At 43.6% G+C, this 22,368-nt stretch overlaps 1 protein-coding gene across 3 annotated transcripts; it reads right to left on the bottom strand.

Moving 5' to 3' along the window:
- Positions 1 to 4,177: 4,177 nt before the first annotated feature.
- Positions 4,178 to 21,656, bottom strand: LOC138425424 (DLA class II histocompatibility antigen, DR-1 beta chain-like). Of its 3 annotated transcripts, none has more exons than XM_069563302.1 (5): positions 21,461 to 21,656; positions 16,012 to 16,281; positions 8,218 to 8,499; positions 7,435 to 7,537; positions 4,178 to 6,080 (listed from the first exon to the last, which is right to left on the bottom strand). In XM_069563302.1, exons 1-5 carry the CDS (start codon positions 21,558 to 21,560, stop codon positions 6,053 to 6,055), a joined length of 783 nt encoding a protein of 260 aa, XP_069419403.1. In that variant the 5' UTR covers positions 21,561 to 21,656; the 3' UTR covers positions 4,178 to 6,052. The 3 variants fall into 3 exon arrangements, with proteins under 3 accessions (XP_069419403.1, XP_069419401.1, XP_069419402.1); XM_069563300.1 differs by having other exon boundaries at positions 4,584 to 6,166; XM_069563301.1 differs by lacking the exons at positions 4,178 to 6,080; positions 7,435 to 7,537 and having other exon boundaries at positions 7,965 to 8,499.
- Positions 21,657 to 22,368: the final 712 nt, after the last annotated feature.

Below are 22,368 nucleotides of genomic sequence, written 5' to 3'. Positions count from 1 at the left end.
AATTTTATTTTTATTTATTAAAATTTTTATTATGGAAATTTTCAAATATAACTGAAAATGGAGGAGTAGTGCAATGACTTCTACACAGAAGTATAGGTCATGAAATGGGAGAAGGCATTGGCACCCCACTCCAGCACTCTTGCCTGGAAAATCTTATAGATAGAGGCGCCTGGTAGGCTGCAGTCCATGGGGTCTCTAAGAGTCTGACATGACTGAGTGACTTCACTTTCACTTTTCACTTTGATGCATTGGAGAAGGAAATGGCAACCCACTCCAGTGTTCTTGCCTGGAGAATCCCAGGGACGGGGGAGCCTGGTGGGCTGCCGTCTATGGGGTCACACAGAGTTGGACACAACTGAAGCGACTTAGCAGCAGCAGCAGCAGCAGGTCATGAAATATTGTGGTTTTCAAAGAATTTCATTTAAAACGTCCAATCTACTGGCACAAAATTCTTTATATTCTGTTAGCATCTTTTTAATGTTTGTAGAATCTGTAGGAATGGCATCTTTTCATTATAGACGTTAATAATTTGCAAGTTGGATTTTTCTTCCTCGTCAATCTTGCAGGTGGATCATCAAAAAAGAAAGAAAGAAAGAAAGAAAATTCTAGCTTTGTGATTTTCTTTATTATACATCTATTTTCTTTTAAAATTAACTGCAAATCCTTTATTGCTATCAAATAAGAATCAATTTTTTTTTTTTTTTTTTGGCTGCACCAGATGGCATGTAGAATCTTAGTTCCATGACCTGGGACTGAACCTGTGCCCCTGCACTGGAAGCTTGAAGTCTTAGCCACTGGACCACCAGGGAAGTCTCTATACATCTATTTTCATTCTATTTATTCCCTCTCTCACTGTCGTCATATCCCTTCTTCTACTTTTCTTGGTGTGTGTTACTCCAGTTTACACAGCGTATTTTCTTAAAGACACTATTCTTTCTCCATTGGATATTTTTGGCTCCTTTGCCAAATATTAGTTGACTGTACATCCAAGGGTTTAATTCTGGGCTCTCTATTCTATTTCAATGGTCTGTGTGTCCATTTTAACATCAGGCTATATTGTTTTTATTACTATAACTTTTTACTAAAGTTTCAAATCAGGAAGTGTGGTACCTTTGGCTTTGTTCTTTCTCAGGGTTGCTTTGGGTATTCTGGGTCTTTTGTACTTTATGATTTTCTTTCTTTTTTTTTTTTGCTACCCAGGCTGGCTAGTCCTACCTTCATTCATGTAACACTTGGCATATTATCCCTTTGCATGGCTATACCATAGTTCATCTGTTCTTTCTCTGAAAATTAGACTGTTTCTTTTCTCTTCAATGACATTTTTAATATGTCATCTTGGGCACATATGTGAGAATTTATTTAGAATGCTTTTAACTAAGATGGAAATCTGGGATTATCTGACTACCCAAAGAGGTATACACCAGTATTTAACATATAATTTTTTAACATACAGAATATTTATAATCAAGATAAGTTTATAAGTTTCTCTCTTAGAATTGCTCCAAACCCTGGTGCAACAAACATTCAAGTAGAGGTTTCTTTAGGCTCATGTAGGATTGTTCCTGTAAGACAGATATTGTCTTAGTTCCTTCAGGCCCCCAGAACCAAATACTATAAGTGGGGTAGCTTATAAATAACAGAATTTTATATCTCACAGTTCTGGAGGCTGGGAAATCTGAGTTCAGGGTGCCAGCAAGGTTAAGTGCTGGTGAGAAACCTCTTCTGGGTTTGCAAACTGCCAACATCTCACTTGTAGCCTCTTATGGTGGGAAGGGAAGACACTGGTCTCTTTGGTCCTTTATAAGGGCATTAACGTCATAGACAGAAGAACCAGAGATCAAATTGCCAACATCCACTGGATCATGGGAAAAGCAAGAGAGTTCCAGAAAAACACCTATTTCTGCCCTATTGACTATGCCAAAGCCTTTGACTGTGTGGATCATAATAAACTGGAAAATTCTGAAAGAGATGGGAATACCAGACCACCTGACCTGCCTCTTGAGAAACCTATATGCAGATTAGGAAGCAACAGTTAGAACTGGACATAGAACAACAGACTGGTTCCAAATAGGAAAAGGAGTACGTCAAGGCTGTATATTGTCACCCTGCTTATTTAACTTATATGCAGAGTACATCATGAGAAATGCTGGGCTGGAAGAAGCACAAACTGGAATCAAGATTCTGGGAGAAATATCAATAACCTCAGATATGCAGATGACACCACCCTTATGGCAGAAAGTGAAGAGGAACTAAAGAGCCTCTTGATGAAAGTGAAAGAGGAGAGTGAAAAAGTTGGCTTAAAGCTCAACATTTAGAAAACTAAGATCCTGGCATCTGGTCCCATCACTTCATGGCAGATAGATGGGGAAATAGTGGAAACAGTGTCACACTTTTTTTGGGGGGGCTCCAAAATAACTGTAATGGTGATTGCAGCCATGAAATTAAAAGACGCTTACTCCTTGGAAGGAAAGTTATAACCAACCTATCTAGCATATTCAAAAGCAGAGATATTACCTTGCCAACAAAGGTCTGTCTAGTCAAGGTTATGGTTTTTCCAGTAGTCATGTATGGATGTGAGAGTTGGACTGTGAAGAAAGCTGAGCGCCAAAGAATTAATGCTTTTGAACTGTGGTGTTGGAGAGGACTCTTGAGAGTCCCTTGGACTGCAAGGAGATTGAACAAGTCCATTCTAAAGGAAACCAGTCCTGGGTGTTCATTAGAAGGAATGATGCTGAAGCTGAAACTCCAGTACTTTGGCCACCTCATGCGAAGAGTTGACTCACTGGAAAAGACTCTGATGCTGGGAGGGGTTGGGGGCAGGAGGAGAAGGGGACGACCGAGGATGAGATGGCTGGATGGCAACATCGACTTGAAGGACATGAGTTTGAGTGAACTCCGGGAGTTGGTGATGGACAGGGAGGCCTGGAGTGATGCAATTCACGGGGTAGCAAAGAGTTGGACATGACTAAGCGCCTGAACTGAACTAATAGGGGCTCAGCTTTCAAGACCTAATCACCCCCAAAGGCTCTGCTTCCTAATACCATCACATTAAGGGTCAGGTTTCAACAGACACATGTTGTAGAGGCACAAACATTCAGAACATAGCAGATACATAGATGCGGATTTTATTGTTGTCAATCATGCAACATCTGCACTCTTAATTTTAATCACCGTTTTAACTGCTCAGCTGTGTCGGACTTTTTGCGACTCCATGGACTGTGGGCTGCCGAATCCCTCTGTCCATGGGATTTTCCAGGCAAGATTTCTGGAGTGGGTTGCCATTCCCTTCTCCAGGGTATCTTCCTGACCCAGAGATTGAACCCAGGACTCCTGCATTGCAGGCATATTCTTTACCATCTGAACCATAGATACAACCAAGTTCATGATGTTACTAATAATATATGAGAGAATCCATTCTCACAGAATCTTCTAAATCCTTTATTTACAAAACCAGACTACTACATTTGCCAATTTGGGGGAGAAATATTTCATCATATTGCTATCTGAATTTGTATGTTTTTGATTATTGGTGTGTTTCAGTAAATATTTTATGCTTAATGGCCTTTGGTATATTATCATCTGTAAATAGTCTAGATCTTCGACCAATTTTCTGTTGTTTATTTTTGTTTATTTATTTATAGATTTGTTGGCGATTTTAGATGATAAGAAAGTTAATCCAATTGTCAGCCTTATGTGTTACAAAGTTTTCCTGAGCTTTACATATTTCTTTAAAACTTATTTTATCCATGCAAATATATTTTTAATTTTTATTCAAATACATATTTTTACTTATGTCTTCTAGGTCTTCTGTCTTGCTTAGGTAGACTCTTTTTCTTAAAAAAAAAAAAAAAGATTATTTTAACAAATCTCCTGAGGTGTAATTAGCTTACCACAATTTCATTCTTTCTACATGTAAAATTTAATGTTTTAGTAAATTATAGATTTTTTTTCTTGTTTTAAATTTATTTTTTATTGAGGTAACATTAATTTAGGAGAAGGGGATAACAGAGGATGGGATGGTTGGATGACATCACTGACTCTATGGACATGAGTTTGAGTAAGCTCCGGGAGTTGGTGATGGACAGGGAAGCCTGGCATGCTGCAGTCCATAGAGTCACAAAGAGTCGGACATGACTGAGCAACTGAACTGAAATGAACATTAATTTATAACACTATATAAGTTTTGCATTAAAATATTTTATTTCTACTTTTGTGTACACTAGAGCATGCCAGAAATTTAGTTCCCATTCACCTTCATGCAGTTGATCCCCTTTATCCATTTCAGCCTCCTCCCACTTCTGGGTACTTATCCAAAGACTATGCAAACACTAACTCAAAATGATATATGCATCCTCATGTTTATCACAGTAATATTTGCAATAGCCAAACTATGGAAACAACCTAAGTGCCCACCAACAGATGATTGGATTAAAACAAGACGTGGTATGTGGTATATATATATATGTATTTATACAATGGAGTACTATCAGCCATAAAAAAAGGTGAAATCTTGCCATTTGCAACCACATGGATGGACCTCGAGGGTATGATGCCAAGTAAAATAAGTCAGATAGAGAAAGATATATATTGTATGACTTTACTCATAATATGTGGAATGCAAAAACAAGCAAAACAAAATAAATAAAACATATCAAACAAAAATAAATGCTTAGATACAATGAACAGAGAAGTGGTTACCAGTGGTGTGTTTTGATTGGCTGATTCAACTTATTTACATTTAGGGTGATTATTGATCGATGAGGACACAGTACTGTTATTTTCTCTTTTGTCTTCTGGTTGTTTTCGGATCTCTATTGCTTCCTTTTTCCTTGTGTTTCTATCTGCCATTTTAACTTGGTGGCTTTGTAGTATGTCTTCTTCATTTTCCTTTTTTTTTAATGTTTCATATCTCTGCTCCAGATTTATGTTTTGTGGCCACCATGAAGTTCATATAAAACATATCGTAGTCCAGGTTCGATGCAGGATACTGGATGCTTGGGGCTGGTGCACTGAGATGACCCAGAGGGATGGTACGGGGAGGGAGGAGGGAGGGGCGTTCAGGATGGGGAACACGTGTATACCTGTGGCGGATTCATGTTGATGTATGGCAAAACCAATACAATATTGTTAAGTAATTAGCCTCCAATTAAAATAAGTAAATTTATATTAAAAAAGTGTATCGTAGATAAAATAGTCTTTTTTCCTGCTGATAGCATTTTATCTTCATTTACCTATTCGGCTTGTGTACTTTTCCCTTCCCTGTTTGTATTTTTTGTTGTCTCAAAAGAGCCCCTTTTGTGTTGTGTTTGTTCCCAAGTTGAAGTAGCTATAGCTATTTTTCTGCCTTTCCCCTCTTTAATCTTTATGCTAGGAGAAAGTGTTAAAAACTCTGTTCTGATTACAGAGTTGCAATTTTCTGCTTCTATGTATCACCTTACTCAAATTTGTTGCTTTTGGAAAGTAGCCCTTTGGCTCCTTCCCTGTTTGCCCATTTCTGTTCCTCTCTAACCTTAAAGGAACTTAGTTAGAGGAATGAGATCACTGAGCAGTTGAAACTGACTTCCGACTTATGCTCTCATGAATACACACCATGCCTTGTCTAACCTGTACAAAGATTCCACTCTCTTGTATTTCAAAAAATACATATAAAGAAATGTGTATGGAGGGAGGCAGCAGGGGTAGAGAACAAAGAGGACCAGGAAAGAATGAAGATAAGGTACTGGGATCAATCCTGGGGACTTCTGGGTGCAGGGTAGGGGCCGAAGAAGCCACCCAGGACTTTTTCTGCAGGGTCATTCAACCCAGAGCAAATTAGACCCTGAGCAAGTACTCTCGTGAGGCGTGAACGCTGTACAGCAGAAATGAAAACAACACTGCAAATCAACCATATTTCAATAAAATTAACAAATAAAGACTGCCAGGCCAGCAGCCACCAGAGGGGCATCTCTTTGATTAAAGTCTCTGAAAGTAATACAGTCAGAGGCCCACGGTCTGAAGTAGGAAACCTTTTCAAGCTGCAAAAAAGCTGGGACTGAAGGTTCTTGTCTGAGTGTCACGGTCTCTGCTCCAGCTCAGGAGACCTGCAGGGGACGGAGGAGAGGGCTGTTTCCATACCACCGCCTCACGCTGTTTCTTCCCCACTTCCTGGGGGCCTCCCCTGAGAGCTCTGCAGTAAGAAGGCGGAAATCAGTCTTAAGCCTCCCTGAACCACAGCAACCTCAGGCCATGGGCCTCTTATTTTATTATTTTTAGAGTTTTCATTGAAGAGATGCCCCTTTGGTGGCTGCTGGGCTGGCAGTCTTTATTTTTTAATTTTATTGAAATATAGTTGATTTACAGTGCTGTTTTCATGTCTGCTGTACAGCAAAGTGACCCAGTTATACACCTATATACATTTCAATGCTACTTTCCATTTATTTACGGTCGCACTGGATCTCTGTTGTGGGGCGCGGGCTTTCTCTAGTTGTGGCTGGTGGGCTTCTCACTGCGGTGGTTTCTCCTGTTGCAGAGCGCAGGCTCTAGGGCGCATGGACACAGTAGCTGTGGCATGCAGGCTTATTAGCCCTGTGGCATGTGGGATCTTAGTTCCCCAACCCCGGATGGAACCTGTGTCCCCTGCATCAGGAGGTGGCTTCTTAACCACTGGAGCACCACAGAAAACCCCACAAACATACATTTTTAAAAAGTTCTTTTCCTTTATGATTTATCTCAGGATATCGAGTTTCCTGTGCTATACAGTAGGACCTTGGTATTTATCCACCCTGTATATAATATCCATCTGCCAATCCCAGACTCCCAATCTCTCTCTTCTCCACCCCCTCCCCCTTGGCAAACACAAGTCTGTTCTCTTATTAACTGTGCAAAGCTTTACTGCAAACTGCCTAATCAGAATTCAGTCTTTCTCATTTTGTCTGTTGCCCCATTTGTCATCTCCACCACTGTTCCTAGGAGACCAAATCTCTCTCTAAAAGGGGACGAAAGGGCATTACCTTGGCTGAAGCCCAGTGTCCCCTAGGAAAGGAGAGGGAGGAGGCACATTCTCAGGATACAGTGTCTCAGCCCCTGACCACCCCCTGAGATTCCTCAACACCACAGCTTGCATCACTGAATACCAGGGTGGACAGGGGAGCAGACCCTGGAATGCATATGACCTAGGAAGCTTCCATCACACAAATCCAGCACCATTTCATCAGCCTTAGTGTCTCTTCTTGCATTTGCCCAAGGATTTCCATCTGAGATCTCCATGCATGCTAACCCTTCTCTTATCTCTACAGGCCATCACCTCTTATATTTTACCCATAGGTACTTTCTGGATTTCTAGGAAAGTTAAGATCAACTAGACAAAGGTTGTATTCAGAGAACTTCATTGAGTAAAGCCATATTTCTTCCTCCAAACAATCTGCGGGGCATCTCAGCTGCCAACAGGTCCCTTACCTCCTGATGTAGAAGAGCAGCCCCATCCCAAGGAAGAGCAGACCCAGAACACAGGCCCCAATTCCACTCAGCAGCTTTTCTTGTGAAGATTCGTCCTGTGCCCCTGAGAAAAGAAGCCAGTTTCTGAGTGATTTTTAACCCAAATCCAACTTCTGTAATTGAAATTGGGGGGAAGAAGCCTGCTCTGAAAAAACTGAAATAATTGGCCATTCCTAGAAAAGAGATGAAAATTCAAGCTGAGTTACTACAAGGTTCAGGCAGTGAATCATTTAAATATCCCAGCCCTGATAGAAGGCCACACATCTTCAACATCTGATGGATGAGGAGCCTGGGACTGGATGAGGTGGGGAAGTCTGTCTTGGCTGACAGAGCTAATAAAAGGCAGAGCTGGGACTGAACTTCCCTCAGGTCAGGAAGGTCCTTGGAGGGGGTGTGCCCCTTCTCAGATCACAGTGAACAACTCAGGGCAAGAGTGTCCGAAGCACAAGCCCAACTTGACACAGAGGACTGGTGCCCAGGAGGTCACAGGAGGCTCTGCTTGCTGGGCAGAACTGGCTCCCCAGGGGGCCCAGGCATTTACAGAAGTCATCAGGGATATCTGCAAACTATTGGAGGAGCTCCATCACAGGATGTCACACGGCAACCCCAACAACCTCAGCTGAATGAGACGAGAACATGGAGCCCATGGACACCTGTGCGGGGAGGGGAGAAACCTGACGCTTGGGGGTAAGTGGGCCCCCTCTGTGGTGGCTGAGAAACTTATGAGATCAGGGAGCGCCTCACTCCATTCTGCTGTGACAGGGCTCGTCCGGCTGGGGTGCTCCACGTGGCAGGTGTAGACCTCTCCACCCTGAGGAACTATTTCAAGCATCACCATGATCTGGAAGGTCCAGTCTCCATTAGGGATCAGGCCTGTGGAGACCACCCCGGTCTCCTCTTCCTGGCCATTCTGGAACCACTTGACTTCAATGTGGCCAGGGTAGAAACCATTCACAGAGCAGACCAGGAGGTTGTGGTGCCGTAGAGGCCGGCTCTTTACAGGAGACACAGCCACCGTAGGCTCAGCTAGGAGAGAAAACACAGCAGGGGTCATTGCAGGAGACAGACTAAGTCTCCTGACCAGACTGCAGCCTCCGACAGGCCAGGCTTCCCATGTGGCTTCAGAGGATGTGGTGCCATGAACCTTGCTTGAATTTAACCCCAAAACCTCCAACCCCTATTAGAGTTGAGAGATGTTGAGGAAAATTGTGGGGTTTCTTTTTCATAACTTGAAGGAGTTACTTATTGTTGAACTACAGTATTTACACTTTTTACAGGACACAGGGTATATTCATTAAAAGTGTGATTTCTGTAACTAGGCTCTTTGGGTTCAAATTCAGGCTCTGCTTCTATCTGGCTAATTCTGGAAGAGTTTTTAAATTACTTTGTGCCTCAATTTTCTTATCTCTAAGGAAGATAATGAAGCAAACTTACCTCTTTGAGTTAGATGAGTCATATATAAGATGGACCACTATATATAGAAAACTATAAAACACTGGTGAAAAAAATCAAAGAGGACACTAATAGATGGAGAAATATACCATGTTTATGGATCAGAAAATCAATATTGTGAAAATGAGTATCCTACACAAAGCAATCTATAGATTCAATGCAATCCCTATCAAGCTACCAACGGTATTCTTCACAGAGCTAGAACAAATAATTTCACAATTTGTATGGAAATACAAAACACCTCAAATAGCCAAAGCAATCTTGAGAAAGAAGAATGGAACTGGAGTAATCAACCTGCCCAACTTCAGGCTCTACTACAAAGTCACAGTCATCAAGACAGTATGGTACTGGCACAAAGACAGAAATATAGATCAAAGGAACAAAATAGAAAGCCCAGAGATAAATCCACGCACCTAAGAACACCTTATCTTTGACAAAGGAGGCAAGAATATACAATGGAGGAAAGATAATCTCTTTAACAAGTGGTGCTGGGAAAACTGGTCAACCACTTGTAAAAGAATGAAACTAGAACACTTTCTAACACCATACACAAAAATAAACTCAAAATGGATTAAAGATCTAAATGTAAGACCAGAAACTATAAAACTCCTAGAGGAGAACATAGGCAAAACACTCTCTGACATAAATCACAGCAGGATCCTCTATGACCCACATCCCAGAATATTGGAAATAAAAGCAAAAATAAGCAATGGGACCTAATTAAACTTAAAAGCTTCTGCACAACAAAGCAAACTATAAGCAAGGTGAAAAGACAGCCTTCAGAATGGGAGAAAATAATAGCAAATGAAGCAACTGACAAACAACTAATCTCAAAAATATGCAAGCAACTCCTGCAGCTCAATTCCAGAAAAATAGACGACCCAATCAAAAAATGGGCCAAAGAACTAAACAGACAGTTCTCCAAAGAAGACATACAGATGGCTAACAAACACATGAAAAGATGCTCAACATCACTCATTATCAGAGAAATGCAAATCAAAACCACAATGAGGTACCATTTCTTGCCAGGCAGAATGGCTGCGATCCAAAAGTCTACAAGCAATAAATGCTGGAGAGGGTGTGGAGAAAAGGGAACCCTCTTACACTGTTGGTGCAAATGCAAACTAGTACAGCCACTATGGAGAACAGTGTGGAGATTCCTTAAAAAAACTGGAAATAGAACTGCCTTATGACCCAGCAATCCCACTTCTGGGCATACACACCGAGGAAACCAGAATTGAAAGAGACACATGTACCCCAATGTTCATTGCAGCACTGTTTATAATAGCCAGGACATGGAAGCAACCTAGATGTCCATCAGCAGACGAGTGGATAAGAAAGCTGTGGTACATATACACAATGGAGTATTACTCAGACATTAAAAAGAATACATTTGAATCAGTTCTAATGAGGTGGATGAAACTGGAGCCCATTATACAGAGTGAAGTAAGCCAGCCAGAAAGAAAAACACCAATACAGTATACTAGTGCATATATATGGAATTTAGAAGATGGTAATGATAACCCTGTATGCGAGACAGAAAAGAGACACAGATGTATAGAACAGTCTTTTGGACTCTGTGGGAGAGGGAAAGGGTAGGATCATTTGGGAGAATGGCACTGAAACATGTATATTATCATACGTGAAATGAATCACCAGTCCAGGTTTGATGCATGATACAAGATGCTTGGGGCTGGTGCACTGGGATGACCCAGAGGGATGGGAGGGGAGTTCAGGATGGGGAACACACATACAATCATGGTGGATTCATGTCAATGTATGGCAATACCAATACAATATTGCAAAGTAATTAGCCTCCTATTAAAGTAAATATATATATATATATATATATATATATATATATATAAAGATGGACTACTGCTGCTAAGTCATCTCAGTCATGTCCGACTCTGTGTGACCCCATAGACAGCAGCCCACCAGGCTCCTCTGTCCATGGGATTCTCCAGGCAAAGAGTACTGGAGTGGGGTGCCATTGCCTTCTCCAAGATGGACTACTACTCAGCCATAAAAAAGAACAAAATAATGCCATTTACAACAACATGGATGCCCCTAGAGATGATCATACTAAGTGAAGTCAGTCAGATAGAGGACAGATACCACATGCTATCACTTATATGTGGAATCTAAAATATGACACAATGAACTTATTTACAAAACAGACACATGGACACAGAGAACAGACCTGTAGTTGTCAAGGGGTACGGGCTTGGGGGAGGAATGGAGTGTGAATCTGGGGTTGGTAGATGAAAGTTATTATATACAGAACAGATAAACAACACGGTCCCACTGTATAGCACAGAGAACTATATTCAGTATCCTATGATAAAGCATAATGGAAAAGAAAAGAGTATTAAAAGAAGAATGCATGTAACTGAATCACTTTGCTGTACAGCAGAGATTAACACAACATTGTAAATCAACTCTACTTCAATAAAAAATATTGACCATCATATTTTTAAAGAAGACTTGATAGACTTAAACTATGTTAAGAAACAGCTAGGGGAATTCCCTGGTGGTCCAATGGTTAGGACTCTGCACTCTCACTGCCAAGGGCCTGGTTCAACCCCTGATTGAGGAACTAAAGTCCCACAGGTTGTGTGGAGTGGCTGGAACTTAGTGCTCAATATATGTTAGTTACTCGTTGAAATTTTTTTTTTTTTTTTTACTATGAAAGAAAATACGATTCAAAGCTTAAGGAAAAATGAGAGAACAGCAGTGGGGTTGGCAGAGTTGTAGAGCTGCATGGAAACTGTTCTTCCCCTGAGCAGCAGAGACGGCCTCAGAGGTCATTCTCCACGAGGGGTGTCTCAAGGAAAACATAAGTCCTGTACAGGAAAAGCAGCAAGGAGAGTTCATCATTTTAAAAGTTGTTTAAGCTTTATACTCAGCTGATGAATCTCTCCCTTCGTCTCCCTTTTTTCCAAAGAAAGTCACAGTGGGATCACACCAGACACTGAATCTGCCTGTGCCTTGATTTTGGACTTATTCTTCTCTAAAGCTGTGAGAAATACATTTATGTCATTTTTAACATAAAGCAGTTTATGGTAGTTTATTATAGTAGTCGGATCTGATTATAGCTGTCTGACATTATACAAATGGCAGAGTAGAAGACGTGAGCTCATCTTTTCCTGCGAGAACACCAAAATTGCAACTAGTGGCTGAACTATTGACAGCAGAATGTTGGAACCCACCAAAGAAAAGATACCCCACATCCAGGGACAAAGGAGAAACCACAGCGAGATGGTAGGAGGGGCTCAATCAGAGGCTCTTGGAGAGTACAAACAAAATTTGCCCACACCAGGACCCAGGGAAAGGAGCAGTGACCCCCACAAGAGACTGAGCCAGCCCTGCCTGTGAGTGTTTGAGGGTCTCCTGCAGAGGCACAGGTCAGTAGTGGCCTCCCACAGGGACAGGGGCTCTGGCAGCGGCAGTCCTGGGAGGCGTGGTGTGTGGCTTACGTCCACTTGGAGGAGGCTTACGTCCATTAGCCCTATCCTTAGAGCCGATAGCCCCAGCTCAGAGACTGCAGAATCCAGGACTGGGCTGCCTCAGGGAGAGAGCACAGCCCCAGCCATCAGCAGAAAACTGGATTAAAGACTTACTGAGCACGACCCTACCCTCAGAGCAAGACCCAGTTTTCCCCACAGCCAGTCTCTCCCATCAGGGAGCTGGCACAAGCCTCTTATTGTCATGCATCAGAGCTCAGACAGAATGAAACTATAAACACAGAAAACCAACCAAAATGATCACATGGATCTCAGCCTGTGTAAGCCAATGAAACTGTGAGCCATGCCGTGCAAGGCCACCCAAGACAGACGGGCCATGGTGGAGTCCTGACAAAACATGGTCCACTGGAGAAGGGAATGGTGAACCACTTCAGCATTCTTGCCTTGAGAACCCCATGAACAGTATGAAAAGGCAGAAAGAATGACCCTGAAAGATGAGCCCCCCAGGTCAGAAGGTGTCCACTATGCTACTGAGGAAGAGCAGAGAAACAGCTCTGAACTGTGGCGCTAAAAAAAACTCTTGAGAGTCCTTTGGAGAGCAAGGAGATCAAGCCAGTCCATCCTAAAAGAAATCAACCCTGATTTCTCATTGGAAGGACTGATGCCGAAGCTGAAGCTCCAATACTTTGGCCACCTGATGTGAACAGCCGGCTTGTTGGAAAAGATGCTGATGCTGGGAAAGACTGAAGGCAGGAGAAGGGGGTGACAGAGGATGAGATGGTTGGACAGCATCATTGACTCAATGGACGAGTCTGAGCAAACTCTGGGAGACACTGAAGGACAGAGAAGCCTGGTGTGCAGCAGTCCATAGGGTCACAAAGAGTTGGTCTTGACTGAGTGATTGAACAACAATGTTTGGAATTGTTATCATTTTAGTATTATCTCTCCTTCTAAACTGACATTTGTGATCAGAGTATGGCCTGGGACTCAACACCTGAAACAACCTCTAACACTATCAAAGTGAAAGTGAAGTCACTCAGTCGTGTCTGACTCTTTGCGACCCCGTGAACTGTAGCCCACCAGGCTCTTCAGTCCATGGAATTTTCCAGGCAAGAGTACTGGAGTGGGTTGCCATTTCCTTCTCTAACACTGTCAGGCCCTAGGTAAATACAATTATTTTAAAAGAAAGAAGTGGGGGATGCATTTGTACAGAAACATGAAATAGTAGATTTAAGATTGATGGTAAACCATTAGTCACGATTTTGCTGTTTCTATTTCAGTAAATAAAAACTGTTAAACACTTAACATGGAAAATATTAAACAGAATCTAATAGAAACCGCAAACTGGAGAAAATGTTGACTCAAAATGTTAATAATCTTGCTGCATAGAGAAGTCATAAAATTACTGAGAAAAACACATGGACCCCAGCGATAACAGATTAATAGTGTTTGGAGCAGTCATTGCTGCTGCTAAGTCACTTCAGTCGTGTCCGACTCTGTGTGACCCCATAGACGGCAGCACACGAGGCTCCGTCGTCCCTGGGATTCTCCAGGCAAGAACACTGGAGTGGGTTGCCGTTTCCTTCTCCAATGCTTGAAAGTGAAAAGTGAAAGCGAAGTCGCTCAGTCGGGTCCGACCCTCAGCGACCCCATGGATTGCAGCCCACCAGGCTCCTCCATCCATGGGATTCTCCAGGCAAGAGTACTGGAGTGGGGTGCCAATGCCTTCTCCGGGAGCAGTCATTACAACTGGCAAAAAAAAAAAAAAAAAAAAGTGATAAAAGAGAATTTTAGAAATAAAAGAAATATAAGTTAAAAACAATAAGATATAAATTTCCAACTAAGTGACAATATGGAAAATAAAATTTACAATGGGGAGTGCCAGGTAAATTGTTTACAACCATACAAAGGGTTAATATCTAACTACCTAAGTAGTATTACATTATAAACATGGTAATATTAGTATGTTAATATTAAGTAACAAAATTATATCCGGAAGTTGGCTTCATAATCATTTCAAATATGTAAATATGTACATACCAAGAAAGCAAAAAAGTAGTCGGAAATTTAGAACTAAAAGCAGCTTCAGAAAGGTCAGAAGGGTGTGGGAGGTTCCCCTCTACTGCACCCCTAGAAATTAGTGCCCCCACTAATTTATTCTCAGCGCAACACTGCTGCACATAGACCCCAGCGCACTTACCACGGAGGGTTCAGCAGTGAGGGGTGTGCCCAGAGCAGACTGGAGCTCTTCTTACAGTCTCCCAGTCCTTTCACATTCCTCAGCTCCCCCCCAAACCTCCTAAACCACAGACACCTCGAGGCCCCATCCCGAATCTCTGCCCCACTTCAGCCAGCCTTCCCCTCCACCCGCCCCCCAGCCCTCCCTGGGCGGCAGGAGGCCCAGACGCCCGCCCGTCCCCCGCATCTGTCTTTCCACCTCGCCCCTCTCTCCCCCTCTCAGACCCCGATCCACTCCCCCACCACACCACCCTCTCTCCGCCCACCGCACACTGACAAAATCGCACACTAGCTTTCTGACAGCAGGCTTTCACGAGGACCCCCGTAGCCTGCCCTGTCCTCCCCCATCCGACTCACTGGACTGTCTAGCTCTGTCTCTCTCTCTGTCTCTCGGTCTGTGTCTCTGTCTCTGCCTGTCTGTCTCTGTCTCTCCATCTCTGTCTCTGTCTGTGTCTCTGTCTCTGTGTCTCTGTCTCTATCTCCACCTCTGAAATCTCCATCTCTCTCTCTGTCTCTGTCTCTCTATCTCCGTCTCTCTGTGTCTCTGTCTCTCTATCTCCGTCTCTCTCTGTCTCTCCGTCTCTCTCTCTGTGTCTCTGTCTCTCTCTGTCTCTCTGTGTCTCTCACTCTGTGTCTCTGTCTCTGTGTCTCTGTCTCTCTGTGTCTCTGTCTCTGTGTCTCTGTCTCTCTACATCTCTCTGTGTCTCTCACTCTGTGTCTCTGTCTCTGTGTCTCTGTCTCTCTGTCTCTGTGTCCCTGTCTCTCTATCTCCGTCTCTCTCTGTCTCTCCGTCTCTCTCTGTCTCTCTGTGTCTCTGTCTGTGTGTCTCTGTCTCTCTATCTCCGTCTCTCTCCGTCTCTCTCTGTCTCTCTGTGTCTCTCTGTGTCTCTGTCTCTCTATCTCCGTCTCTCTCTGTCTCTCTGTGTCTCTCTCTGTCTCTGTCTCTCTATCTCCGTCTCTCTGTGTCTCTGTCTATCTCCGTCTCTCTCTGTCTCTCCGTCTCTCCGTCTCTCTCTCTGTGTCTCTGTCTCTCTCTGTCTCTCTGTGTCTCTCACTCTGTGTCTCTGTCTCTGTGTCTCTGTCTCTCTCTCTCTGTGTCTCTGTCTCTCTATCTCCGTCTCTCTGTGTCTCTGTCTCTGTGTCTCTGTCTCTCTATCTCCGTCTCTCTCTGTCTCTCCGTCTCTCCCTCTGTGTCTCTGTCTCTCTCTGTCTCTCTGTGTCTCTCACTGTGTCTCTGTCTCTGTGTCTCTGTCTCTCTACGTCTCTCTGTGTCTCTGTCTCTGTGTCTCTATCTCCGTCTCTCTCTGTCTCTCCGTCTCTGTCTCGGTCGCTCTCACACTCCCCTCCCCTGCACCGATCTCTCACCCCCATCCCGGCTCACCTCTCCTCTGCACCGTGCGGCTTGCAAAGAACTCGTAGTTGCTGGCGCAGAAATCGTGCACGGCGGCGCGGGCCCGCTGCAGGGCGTCGGGCCAGCGGTTCCAGCGCTCGGCCGCCGGCCGCCCCATCTCGGTCCGCGCCCGGTACTCGCCCACGAGGCTGTCGAAGCGCACCTGCTCATCGCGGTTGTAGATGTACCTGTCCAGGAAGCGCACCTGCTGCGTGCCGTTGTAGAAGTGACACTCGGACTTGCCCTGCACCATGAAGAGTGCTGCGGGGACGGGAGTGCCCTGGTTACCTGGCGCCCGGCGCCGCGGGGCCACGGGGACCGCCAAGGGCTCCCCTCGGAGCCCCGGTCCGTCCTCCCCCGCCAGCCGCGCAGGGGGAAGACGAGCTCTGCCCCTGAGCCGATCGGGCTCCTCTTGGCCACCAGGCTCGCCTGGCGTCGCCAAGTGTGGCCTGGTCGGGGTCCCCACCACCGCCTCCTCCTGGGACCCTCCACCGCGGACACCAGCGCTGAGTCTCCCCACGACCTCTGCCCCCGCCGCCCCTTTCCTCCTGTGCGTGCTTGATCAGGACTGCCCACCTGCCAAACCCTCGCTGCCCCTGAGATTCCAGGAAGGGGAAAGCGTGCACCGTCCCTCTATTCGTGGAGCTTGACATTTAGTGAAAGTGATGGACGGAAGCCAAATGCACAGCAATTTATACAGGAATGAGAAATGTCAGGATAACAGGGTGGCGGTCTGTGAACGATGGGAGGACCTAAGCTAGGTTAGGGCGTCAGAGGCACGGTCTCTGAAGACACTGAAAGTGTGAGGTGTAAGGGGAAGTGGCTGAGAGCTCGAGGAAGAGTGTGTGTGTTTAGGGGAAAAAGAGAGACACATTTAAAGTAGAAATGTGGAAAAGAAGTAGACGTGTGGAAAAGCTGGAAGAATTAACTGATGAACTTCCTCAAGAAGACAGTTCACTGAACCACAAAAAAGTGAGAGAAAGGAGGCTAAAAGATGAGACTGGAGAAATTACATGGAACCAGGCACTTGTAGGCACTATTAGGATTTTGACTTTATGCTAAATGTAATGAAAACTATTGATGGGTTGTAGGAGATTAAAACCGTAAGCCCAGGTCCACCATTCCTTTTCCAAGTCTGGACAGCTCAGAAAGGCAGATTTTCTAAAAATTTGGTGCCAAGATTCATTTGGCAGTTCTGACCTGCTGACAGAAAGGGTCAGCTGGGTCTCAGCGCTCTTATTGGTTGCACATGGTTCTGTAGCTTCATTGTGTGTAAAGATACAGAGATACAAATATACACACACATACCATATGAGTGTATATCTTTGTAAATTTTGGGGTCTTTTCTTAAATTGCAGTATCGTTGATTTACAATATTATATTAGTTCCAGGTGTATAACACAGTGATTCAATACTTTTATAGATTATACTCCATTTAAAGTTATTACAAAATAATGGCTATATTTCCCTGAGCTGTACTATATGTCTTTGCTGCTTATTTATTTTATACATAGTACTTTGCATCTCTTAATACCATACCCTTGCCTCATTCTTCCTGCCTTCCGGGTCCCCACCGGTAGCCACTAGTTCACACTTTGTGAGTCCGTTTCTGTTTTGCCATACACATCTGTTTGCTTTATGTTTTAGATTCCACTTATAAGTGATAACAGAGTATTCAATTTTTTCTGTCTGACTTATTCCACTAATCTTAATACTCTCTAGGTCCATCCATATTGTTGCAAATGGCAGAATTTCATTCTTTTTTATGACTAATATTCCATTATATATGTACCACATTTTTATCCATTCATCTGTCAATGGACACTTAAGTTGCTTTCACATTTTGGGTATTGTAAAAAATGCTCCAGTGAATGAACATTGGGATGCAACATTGGGATGCATGAACCCCTGCAATCTAATCGCCATGTGGTAGCTAGAATTATTAAAAAAAAATTAATATAGGGCAGTAGTTCAGTGGCTAAGACTCTGAGCTTCCCATGCACAAGGCCAGCGTTCACTCCTTGGTTAGAGAACTAGACCCCACGTGCCGCAACTAAAATCCCACATGCTGCCACTAAAAAAAAAAAGATCGTGCAGGCTGCAACTACAGATCTGCGTGCCGCAACAAAGAAGGAAGATCCCACGTGCCACGACTAAGATCCAGTGCAGCCAAATAAATAAATAAATATTTTAAAAACTATACAAGTGGACTCACTTTGTAACTTCCCTTAGTAGCTTCACGTATCTCTGTAAATAAAAGTCAAATTTCTCATCATGGCCATTTGGGCCTAACATGATTTGGCTCTTGACTTTCTCTCCAACCTCACCTTATTCCACTCCTCCACCTGCTTTATTTGTTTCAGCTGCTCAAACCTTCTTTCTGTCCCTTAAACACAGCAAACATCTTCCCACATTTCTACCTTTCCCTTGGTCCCTGGAGTATTTGTCCCTTAGATCTTTCTCATGATTGTTTTCTTCTCATCATTTATTGGATGTCACTTTCTCAGGAAAAGCCCCCTAGACACTTGCACTGAAGTCAGGTGAACACTGTATATCTATTTCTATATCTATCTATCTATCTATCTATCTATCTATCTATCTATCTATCTATATATTATGTGGCTCAGACAGTAAAGAACCTGCCTGCAATGCAGCAAACCTGTGTTTGATCCCTCCAGGGTCTGGAAGATCCCCTGGAGAGGGGAATGGCAACCCACTCCAGTATTCTTGCCTGGAGAATTCCATGGACAGAGAAGCCTGGTGGGCTACAGTCCATAGTGCAACAAAGAGTCAGACACGCTAACACTCACTCATCACATATAATATACACATATAAACAGCATTTACTACTGTTTCAAATGTTTTTCTTGGTTCAGTGTTTATTCGGTTGTTGTCTTTCTTGACATTAGGTAATTTCCATGATCATAATGGACTTCTCTGTATTATTCAAATAGAATTCACTGAGCCTAGTACATAATAGTTGCTCAAAAAAGTATTTGTCATTTATGGTTTGGGGAATTAATCTTTGTGGGGCTTCTGGAAAGCAGGAAGGGGCTCCCACTCCAACACAGTTTTGTAATCATGACAACTTAATTCCTCAGCCAGGGTTGAACCTGTGCCCTCTGCAGTTGGAGGTGGAGTTTTAACCACTGGACCACTGGGGAAGACTCTATACCTTATGTCTCTGCTATATCCTGTGAGAAATTCAGACTAACTTCCTCTTTCTCTTCTTTCTACTGTAAAGAAACATTCACAGGTGATTTTAAGAGACAAGCAACATTTTATGAAGTTTCATCTCATCCAATGGGTCTATTATAGTGCTGCAGGTTTGTGCAAACTTTGGGAATTTTCAGTAGTGGTGATGACATGGTTGGGGAAAGAATACAGAAAAATGGAGGGAGAGGTAACCAAAGATGGCTGATTATGGAAAACTGTTGGCATGATGAATGAACATATGAAAATTGGGCTCAAGACTCCAAGAGGTAATGAGTTCCCTTGACTTCCTTACTGGCTTTCAGCTCCGTGGGATGGAAACAGCCTTGACACTCTCAGTATCCTGCTCAGGGTACATGGTTTGAACCACATGAAATGGCTGATGTGTGACTATTTTGGGTTTATAAAAATATAATTTAATATGGTCTATTCTATACCGGGATTCCCAGGTGGCACTAGTGGTAAAGAACCCACCTGCCAGTGCAGGACACATGAGAGATGCAGGTTTGACCCCTGGGTTGGGAAGATCTCCTGTTGGCAATCCACTCCAGTATTCTTGCCTAGAGAATCCCTTGGACAGAGGAGCCTAGTGGGCTATGATCTATAGGATCGCATAGAGTCAGACACGACTGAGCGACTGAACACACACACACGCATTCTATATTAGTTGAATCTCTTCTTGAAGGTTCAGGCCAGATCAAGAGGCGATGTAGCAGAAACTGAGAGGATAGAAAGGTTCAAAATAGCCACAAGAAGCACTGGCCTGTGCCGGGTTTTCAGTTCTTCTTGAGTTCTTTAAGGCATCACAGAATGCCCCTTAGATGCTCCTTAACTACAGGCTATTCCGAGTACTGAGGATCCCCACTTTAGTTCCGGAGTGCGTTACGCCACAGGAGAAACGAGAGAAAACGAACCCCAACTTGTGCCAGAGAATCTCCAGTCCAGGAACACAGGCCTTATAAACCGTGGGGTTTAGGGAGAAAGAAAAGGAGACAGCAGATAACCAATAAGGACCTACTGCATAGCACAGGGGATGCTACTTAATAATTTGTAATAACCTAAAGGGGAAAAGAATCTGAAAAAGAATATATATATTATACTATAAGAATATATATACTATATATATAAAAGAATATATATGCTACATATATATGTAACTGAATTGCTGTGCTGTATACCTGAAACCAACTCAATATTATAAATCAACTATGAAAAAGTGAAAGTATTAGTTGCTCAGTTGTATCCGACTCTTTGAAACCCCACAGACTGAAGCCTGCCAGGCTTCTCTGTCCATGGAATTCTCTAAGCAGGAATACTGGAGTGGGTTGCTATTGCCTTCTCCAGGGGATCTTCCTGACCCAGGGAACGAAGCAAGATCTCCTGCACTGCCGGCAGATTCCTTACCTTCTGAGCCGCCAGGAGAGGCTAGCACATACATATCATGTGTATGTATGTATAACTGAGTTGCTGTGCTGTACACCAGAAGCTGACCCAATATTGTAAATCAATGATACTTTAATTGAAAAAAGGAGGAGACAGTGGGGAGGCCACTTGGAACATCCTCACATACTGGGGAGAGGAAGCAGTGTCACAGATCCCGTGGAGGACACAAGAAGGGTCTTCCAGGAGAGGTCTTTCTAATTTCTTTTGAATCCCCTTAATGTTTTCATTTTGAATTATTTTGGAAATCATTTCTAAATCCTCTCAAAACCCTGAGGGAATGGGATGCGAGACTGGAGAGGTTTTATTAGAAGAGAGTTGAGAAGAAATAGGCTATATGCATATATATGAAGGCTCCTTGGGCAGGTCTCCTAAAGAGGGCAAGTATCCAGGCACCTTTTGAATGGAGGATTCACATGATAAAGATAGGGCTTCCCAGGTGGCTCAGTGGATAAAGAATCCGCGTGTGATGCAGGAGATGCAGGAGACTTGAGTTCGATCCCTGGGTTGGGAAGATCCCCTGGAGGAGGGCATGACAACCCACTCCAGTACTCCTGCTTGGAAAATCCCACGGATAGAGGAGCCTGGGGGGCTACAGTCCATGGGGTTGCAAAGAGTTGGACACGACTGAAGTGGCTGAGCCTGCATGCAAGCACTCATGATAAAGATAAGTAGTCACTGGAGAAGATGCTGATTTTTGAGCGATGTGGCCTGGACAGAGAGGTAAAGCTAACTCCCTTCCTCCCCCTCCCTCCACAGCAGCTCATCATCCAAGGTGTGCACTTACTTCTGGTGTTTCCAGCCCAAGCCAGGAGAGGGCTCAGCACCATCAGTATCACTGGCAGAATTACTGTCCAGGAGCCTGGGGGGTACCAAAGGCACACCATGCAGGAGAACAGAAGAAGGCAAAGTGCAGGGGAGCAGAAAAATCTCGGTGAGGACTAAGATCCCCCCTCCACCTACATCTCAAATATTACCAACCTGGGAACTCATTGCTCTGTTTCTGGATTGGGTCGGCTGTTTGGGAGAGCCAATCAGATTCATCCGCGGACAACATCATCAGTTGCTGGTCAGATATTCAGTATGCAGTTCCTCTTTTGAATCCTTAAAAGGATTGTTTTAATTTTGTGCTTTAAAAGTTTGATCCGTTTTGTAGTTGTAGCATTTTAATTGGGGCTCTATCGTGAGCCAGCTCTGCTGGTCAGTGATGGTCACCTAAGTTTTTCAGGATCATCTCCCAACGCTGCCTCTACCTTTAGTGGACCTCCAGAATACACATAAGAGAAAGCCGCTAACAGAGAGTGATCTGTGGGCAACGGAGTGTCTTGAAGGTACCTTTGCAGAGTGTGTAACTAACAGTGTAATAGGGTCCATGTCCTAATCCCATCCTGCAGGGGCTCAGAGATAGGTCTCAAATCAGCAACTCTGCTTTAGAATAATTAGTATTTTATGTGAAAAAGTGATTAATCCCTCCATCCTGGTTCCCATTTTTGACTCTCCTCTGCCTACTGGGGACATGTCCCCTTTTCTTGCTTTACCCGAAGGAAAAACACAAGCAGATGTTGCTCAGAACACAGTGTAGAGTGTTCAGTAAACAGAACCCTGTGAAAAAAACTATTAATTACCTCTTTTGATGCAACCATGATTTAGACATATCATTCTACTTTTAGATTAATGATTACATCTTATATTGAT

This window comes from Ovis canadensis, chromosome 20 (genome assembly GCF_042477335.2).
Source record: "Ovis canadensis isolate MfBH-ARS-UI-01 breed Bighorn chromosome 20, ARS-UI_OviCan_v2, whole genome shotgun sequence".
Lineage (NCBI taxonomy): Eukaryota > Metazoa > Chordata > Mammalia > Artiodactyla > Bovidae > Ovis > Ovis canadensis.
The sequence above is the reverse complement of the archived record's forward strand: the minus strand, read 5'-3'. Positions and strand labels throughout refer to the sequence as shown.